The 7862-nt window shown below is 49.5% G+C and overlaps 1 protein-coding gene across 1 annotated transcript in view; it reads left to right on the top strand.

Annotated features, from left to right (window-relative positions):
• Trank1 (tetratricopeptide repeat and ankyrin repeat containing 1) overlaps nt 1–6546 on the top strand; it is a 78311-nt gene extending 71765 nt beyond the window's left edge. Inside the window, exons 19-22 of the mRNA XM_051140105.1 lie at nt 265–410; nt 1053–4105; nt 4857–4955; nt 5843–6546. Of these exons, the coding sequence (XP_050996062.1) occupies nt 265–410; nt 1053–4105; nt 4857–4955; nt 5843–5943 (3399 nt within the window). The 3' untranslated portion in view covers nt 5944–6546. The remainder of the gene's footprint in view (nt 1–264; nt 411–1052; nt 4106–4856; nt 4956–5842) is intronic.
• Nucleotides 6547–7862: the final 1316 nt, after the last annotated feature.

Raw genomic sequence — 7862 nt, forward strand, 5'->3', positions numbered from 1 at the left:
TGTCTTTGAATCCCTTTCCCATAGCTGAGCTGCCTTGTCTGGCCTCAGTGGGAGAGGATGTGCTGAGTCCTGCTGCTATTTGATGTGCCGGGATGGGTTGATACCGATGGGGGGGAGGCTCTCTTTTTCTAAGGGGGTGTGAAGGTGGGACTGGGAAGACAGGAGGAAGGGGGCTGTGAACAATGACTGTGAAGTGATTAAGTAAATAAATGAAAAGGAAAAAATTAGAATACTGCAAATAAAAGTAACATTTTCCTGTTCTAGATAAGAGATGCTGCCTATTTCTATAAGCGAAGCCAGTGCTTCAAAGATGCTTTCAGATGCTTTGAGCAGATTCAGGAATTTGATCTTGCACTCAGAATGTACTGCCAAGAGGAGCTTTTTGAGGAAGCTGCTATTGCAGTGGAAAAGTAGGTGGCTTTATTCCTTTGCATCTTTCTGCCTTCTCCTCCCTCCTCTCAGGAGCTGGCCTGCCTTGGTGGCTCTGCTGCTGCTTCTGAAGTGGCCTGACCATGTCATCCTCCCTCACTTGAGAAGCTGCTGCACTGTAGGCTCAGAGCTCCTTGAGAATGGACCCTGCCTCTCAGCCTCTTGTGAAGCTCTGACCCGTTATCACAGGAGTTAGCTGAAGATGAGGAACGTGCCACAGGGTGCTTATAACAGGCTGTACTGACTATAGTCAGTGCAGTGCAAGGGCCCTCAGGAGCTTTGTCAGGGTAACACGATTCCGGTCGCATGCCCACCCAGCAGAAGAGAAGAACTGTGAGCTCGGTAAGAGCAAAGGCTGCTGCCATCATGTCCCTCTTCAGTCGCAGTCACGTGTCACCAGAGCTGAACACCCACAATGGTTATTAAGTTTTGGTTTTGCAGTATGCATAGTTTTGCCTAGACGATGAAGCATTTCTAGAAATGTTTTGAGTGTCAGCCACGTTTAGACCTTTTCTCTAGCATCTGCTCATGGAAGCTTTGTTTAAGCTGCTTTGTATTGCATTTGGAGGGACTTTCCCACGTTGGTGGTAACAGGTTGACATGTGCATCCTGTGTCTTTGCAGATATGAAGAAATGCTAAAGAACAAGACCTTCCCCGTCTCCAAGCTCTCCTACTCCGCCAGCCAGTTCTACCTGGAGGCTGCTGCAAAGTACCTGAGTGCAAACAAGAGCAAGGAAATGATGGCTGTCCTTTCCAAGCTTGACGTGGAGGACCAGCTGGTATTCCTCAAGTCTCGGAGATGCCTAGCAGAAGCTGCAGAATTGCTCAACAGGGAGGGCCGGAGGGAAGAGGCTGCCCTCTTGATGAAGCAGCATGGCTTCCTCCTGGAGGCAGCCAGGCTCACTGCCAACAAGGACTTCCAGGCCTCGTGCCTGCTGGGGGTTGCCCGCCTTAATGTGGCCAGAGATTCGGACATGGAACATACAAAGGCTATTCTGAGAGAAGCACTTGATCTCTGCTATCAAACCAGCCAGCTGGCGGGTATTGCAGAGGCCCAGTTCCTGCAAGGGATTATCCTGAGGGACTTTCAGAAGCTTAGAGATGCCTTCATCAAGTTTGATATGCTCAACCACTCAGCGGGAGTGGTAGAAGCTCTCTATGAAGCAGCCAGCCGGTGCGAGTCTGAGCATCAGAAGGTTCTGGCCCTGGCTCCAGGTGGCTTGGAAGCCCTTCTCAACCTGGTTAGGGCCCTTAAAAACGTAACAAACAATGCTGAGAAGGAAATGGTAAAATCTTGCTTTGAGTTTTTTGGAATTTCTCAGGTGGATTCCAGATATTGCCAGATAGCCCAGAACGACCCCGGACCCATATTAAGAAGAATTTTTGATCTGGATCTGACCTTGAGTGAGAAGAAGACAAAAGATCACTTCTTAATAGTGACTGATCAAGTGAAATTAGCCCTGAGCAAGCACCTTTTGGGCAGACTGTGTCAGATCACACAGATCCTGCTCGGAAAGACCTACCCAGGGATATGCATGAGATTTATTGTGGGTTTGAAATGTGAGGATGAGCAGTGTGAAGATTTCCATAGGCCCCTCAGGCGCTGTGAGGCCAAGTGCATGGTGCAGTCAAAAATGCACCTGGTGGCAATCAATGGATTGCTTCTGGAAGCCAAGAAGGTGTTCCCTGCGGTCTTAGCTGAAGAACTTGAAGAAATAGATTGTATTTCCTCTTCAGATACATATGGCCTTTGCAGATCCTTCCTAACCCTCCTCTTCCCTAGGCATTTCCACCAGAGAGTGCTGTCAGAAAACCCCATGGCATGCAAAGAAATCCTCAAGCCAAATTACAAGTCCTTTCGCTCCTACCGGCTTGCCTTGAAAGAGTACATCCATGACCTGTTTCAAAAAGAAAGCGCACACAGCCGCAGGGAGTCCACAGACCTGTGGCTGAGTGCCATGCAGGCTCTCCTTCTGTCCTCTAGCTACCCAGAGGAGTTTGAGAAGCTGCTTCAGCAGGAAGAGGACAATTACAACCGGGAGCTGAAAGCGCTGGAGTCTGACAGAGAGGAGAGAGGCAGGGGTAGAGGCAGCAGAATGAAGGGCATAGAGGGGAAATTTGGCATGTTGGTGCCCAACAAGGAGGATGAGCATGCGGAGAAGTCCTATCTGTGCTTCATCCGGCTCCTGGAGAGTTCCATGGACCAGCTCTATGTGCACAGGAACCCTGAAGACTACAAGAGGCTCTTCTTCCGCTTCATGAATGTCCTCATCAGGAGGTGCAAAGCGCCACTGGTGCCCAGCATTATCAACACAGTGGTGCTGCTGGAGCTGCAGTTCGTCCACTGTGGAGTGGTGCTGGCCCGCCTCTGGAAAAATGCAGTGCTGTGCCTCCCCAAGAGCTACATTGCGCTCTTGCACTTCTGGGAGTTCCTGTCCAGCAAGAAGGACAGGGAGTCTGGGGACGTGTTCTCCATCATCCAAGAGTACAAGCCAAAGGATGTGGCCAAAGCCATCCGGGACTTTCGGTTCCACCTGTCCTACCTCGTCAAGGTGCTGTGTGGCTACGAGAACATGAACTTCAATGTCCTGCTTGACGCCTTCAGTGAGATAGACTATGTGATCTCGGGGGAGGCAGAGCGGACACTGGTGTTGTGTTTGGTGATGCTGGTGAACGCTGAGGAAGTCCTGCAGCCCTTCTGCAAGCCACTTCTATTCCGTCACTTCCGGGAGATCCAGACAAGGCTGCAGATAATGAGCATGGACTGGCCAGACCAGGTGCCCAGGAGGCTGCTGAAGGTGGTGCAGCGGGTGTTGATGGCAGGCAGTGTGAAGTCCGTGGCCGAGGCCCTGCAGGACCTACTCTTTGAACGGGATGAAGAGTACCTGGTGGATTGCCACTGGCGATGGGACAGTGTGCACACCAAAGGCACTGTGGTCCGTGGCCTCTATCACGAAGAGGTCAGACTGAACCGCCTGCTCTGTATGGGCCCCATGGACCAGTTTGCTGACCCAGAGTGGGATTTTGGTGAAGATGAGACTCACGAATTAGATGAGTTGGCCCTGGAAGACCGAGACCATTTTCTGGCTGCCATTCTTTCCCAGAAGCAGCGGAAGGCCTTGGTCCAGCGCAAGCTGCGCAGAGCCTGCCTGGTGGTGTCTCTGTGTGTCAGCTGGAGAAGGTGGATCCAGGCGGAGCACAGCAGGGAGGACACTAGGGAGCTCAGGGCTGGGGACTTCAAAAGGGCCGATGTAGACAGGACCCAGTGTGACCTGTGCGGAGTGAAGTTCACCCGCAGCCCGGAGAGCTACTTCAGTCCTGGCAAAGCGTTTGACGGAGCAGCCTCAGAGGCGGTGATCAGTTCCAGGGCTGAACTGGAAGGGAGAGATTGTCGAGAGAGAATCAGCGAGTCTTATGAGCAGCATATCCGCCTGGAAGGCCACCGGAGGCAGCAAGCAGCCTACCAGAAATACCTGGAATTTTTCCACGAAAAGGTAGACCCAGCCCTCGAAGAAGGCAAAGTGGTGGTGCAGGACATTGAGCGGAGCATCTGGATCCGCAGTCACGTGGGCTCCAAGGAGCAGAGCCACATGCTGCAGAGGAAGGTGCAGGAGCACATCAGGAGGGTCTCAGACCTGGTGGAGGAGCTCTACAGGCGGAAGGCCTGGGCTGAAGGTGAGACCCTGAGGGGACTGGTCCAGGACTGGTAAGCCTGGACCTAGGATGCTTGGTTACAGCTGACTCCGGGAGGCTGGGATGCTAGGGTTAGCAGAAAGACAAGAAAGGGCTGCTCTCAGATCCCAGCAAAGTCTCACTGCAGAGATCATTGCCAGCTAACTACTGATCTGATTATCGTGAGCCGGGATGGTTTCTCTGGGTGCTACAGACGAGAAAGTGTTTGCTAACTAATTCTAGGAAGAAGATACAGGGAGAATGTTTACAGTGTAAGAAAACTCTTTGAGGTGCCTTTGAATCAGTGATTCCTTGAACATTCGACAAGGTGCTGGGGCCTAGGGCAGGAACTGAGAGTAGACAGGTCTTTTATTAGCACGGCCCCTGAGCCACACGCGGTGTGGGCCTCCTTTTATAGTAAGCCTTCTCTCCTGCTCTTGTTTCTTTACTGGCTGTTTCTTAGCAGCACTGGAAATGAAGCATAAAATTAGCAAAACTAAATTGAAAAAATTCTGTATTCAGACACTTTTCTCAGGTTGGGCCTTCATGCCCTTTTGAATACAAGTTTTATGGAAAGGTTTGCTTTTGCGAATCTGCTGACCCACAGCTGTGGCACTGGGCTATCGTTTAAAGACAGCCTGTGCTCTGGTGGCAGAAGACAGTTTTGGCATGTAGGGACCTTGGCCTAGTGCTTGGTGCTCTAATGCCTGAAGCCATCTCTTTTCTCAGAGCCATTGTTCTTTGGTTTCTGTAGCAGAGGAGGTGATGGCTCGGCAGGTCAAAACCCTGACCCTGTCAGTCAAGAACGCGCAGGAATGGCTGAAGAAGACAGAGCTCCGCTTAAAAGATGAAGGTAAGGCCTGTTCTCCTAGGACAGGTGATGCTTGGGCCCCTGCGATTCTTGGTACTACTGACTTCCAGGTGAGTGTCAGGTGGGCTTGCCAGTGATCTCAGGAGTGTTAGTGATAGAACTCTCCATCTGATGAAGGGCAGTGTTCTGGACTTGTGGATAGTTGCTTATGAGTTATTATAGATGGTCAGTCATAATACGCTCAGCACAGCAACCCTCAAGGATAGGTAATGTTGTAAATCTTCCATTGGTAACTATGTTTGCCTGTGCCAGTCCACCATGTTGGCCAGTGCATTTCTACTGATTGACTAACTAGTATGTGCCAGCATGCATATGGGCCTGGAGGTTCCCTCAGACACAGACGGCTAGGGAAGTCATCTAGCCCGAGGCATAGTTTGCTTCCACATTATGTGTGATACAGATTTTCTTCCCTTTTGCCCTTTCCCTCTCCTTCCTCCCTTGAGCCAGACCACACTGCTTCTGTCTCCAAGTATTGTATCTAGCTTGAAGACACTTCCAGATACTACTGGAAAACCTAGACCACAGAGCTGAGAAAAACTTGGTAGAAATGTCTTTGCAAGTACAAAAGTCTTTAGCATGCCACAGTCCCTTCTGGGTACTGTTGCTTTGTGATTATTTCAAAAGAGATAGCTGGCATATCAGCCCAAGGAGCCAGCCTGTGAAGATCTAACCCTGGAGAAAGTGTTTGCGTGGGAAGAGACAGCAATGCTCAACAGACAGCTCCACACTCTACCACCCTAGCAGGAAGCTTCGTTTCTTCAACTTAGAACATGGTTCCAGGGAAATGAGGTTTTACCAGGATGCCCAACTCGGGCAGAACAGAAAGTTGCTGTTTTCACTTGGGTTTTGCTTTTCTGCTTCCTAACTAGGTGTTGTTCAGGAAGAGGAGTATGAAAGTGAAGTGGAAGACTTTGGTGAGCTCCGCCCTAGAAGGCGTTTCCGGAAATGTGGAAAACAGAGAAAGCACTAACATGTTTTCACATGTCTATTGCCTCTTAAACCTTCAGAACATTCCATCCTGTCTAAGAATTCTGAATGATGAGGCAGAAGAAAAAAATAATGTGAATTAGTGTTAAAAAAAAAAAAAAAGATAGCCACCTTTGCTCTTCATTGTTGTTATTGCCCATTTAGTGGTGGCATGGGGTCAGATTGCTCCCTGAGATGCAGGGACCCCCTGTTTTCCAAGTTGAAGTCTAACAGCAGCATTGCTCCCCAAAACACCACACATATCCAGTTATGGGGGGAGGTAGTAGAGAGAAGAGCTGGGACTTCTCCGCCCACAGCTCAGGCTGCCTGGCTCATCACCACTGTGGCATGAGTTGGTAGCAGAGGACCAGGCGTTTAAGATTGGTGCACCTCACCTTTGGAGTGCCCTTGCTCTGGGCCAGGAAATCCCCTGTGGAGCCCTCATCTCTGCCACACTATTGTAAAACAGCAAGTGGAACCAAGGCTAGCTGTGCCCAGAGTTCATGTTGGCCTTGTCATCAGCCACCTCTGAGCCCAGGCTGCCTTCTGGTTGTCCAAGTGATATACTTCCCTTTTCTGTCAACTTTTCTGCCCTCCCTCTGTTTTTACTTTGTTTTGTTTTGTGTGTGTGTGTGTGTGTGTGTGTGTGTGTGTGTGTGTGTGTGTGTGAGATTATCCTCAGTTACCTGTGCAAGTCATGGTTAGACTACCTCAGAATGTAGTCAAGCACCTGCCCAGCAGCCTTTGGACACTCTTTCCATTCAAGGAACATTTGAGGGTGTTTCCTGCCCCTCCAAGGTGGCCTTGCCTTTGCCTTGGATGACATGAGAGCACCTTGTATATACCATGTACATCTATGTTTCTTTTTTTTTTTCTGCCATATTTGACACCCATGCTCAGGTTGACAGCTTGAGTTTCTGCCCACCAGCTCTCCAGGTGAGGAACAATGGACAGGAGAAACCTGCCTTCTAATGCTAGTTCTTTGGGATTCGGTTGTGGATCACTGCCATGTGGCCTGTAGGCCGTGCCAGAGGGGTTGCACGAGGCCTGCATTCCCCTCCACTCACTGCCAGCAACTGTCAGCCTTCCTGCCTCTCTGTATGGTCACTGCCTACCCTTTCCCTGCTCAGCCCAGGCTCACTCCAGTCTCTGGAGGCTTTGTCTCCCCACAGAACCAGCTTTTCTTCCATGTTGCTGCTGCTTTTGCTGCTCACCGTAACCCTTCATCGTCTTTCTAAAGATGCGTTTCCTCAGAATGCTTGTTTTGTAATTTTTATTAAGTTATGCTTTTCATTTTTATTCCTGATTTTTTATAAACTTGCCAGAAAAAAATCTAATCAAATGTTGCTGTATTATCTCATTTTTATAAAGTTATAGCATCTCTCTTATGTGTTGTTGTCTTTTTATTTATTTACAATTTCCACTGAGAACAAATGTATGACTGTTGGTGCTGGTTCTTTCTGGGCTGCTGGCTGACGCTGATTTTTTGTGCCTGCTAAGATTAAGAAATTCAAGGTCAGAGAAACACAGCTTTATGCGGACACTCATGATTAGGAGTATTGCTGAGGGCCAGCTGTGTACACATCTTTTCAGTCTAGTTGTGTCTATCCAACAGGGTTTGGACTGCATGGACTTCATCGATGCTGTGTACCAGGGTTTCATCATGGCAAGCAACATGCCAAGGAGGTGGGAGTCCTAGAATCAGACTTATTTACCGCCCATAACGAGCTAAAGAACTTGAGACTCGGTTTTCAGGTGCCCCACCTTCCTCTGGGCCTCGTGATCTGGTATAGGAGGAGATCTGGTGCTTTGAGAAAACAGCTGATAGAGAGACATAGTGGATAGGAGTAGCAGCAGCATTCGTATATCTTATTTGGGGCTCAGTTTCTCTTTGAGAAATTGGCCTAAGATCCCTTCCTGCTT

This window comes from Acomys russatus, chromosome 32, assembly GCF_903995435.1.
Source record: "Acomys russatus chromosome 32, mAcoRus1.1, whole genome shotgun sequence".
Taxonomy (NCBI): Eukaryota; Metazoa; Chordata; class Mammalia; order Rodentia; family Muridae; genus Acomys; species Acomys russatus.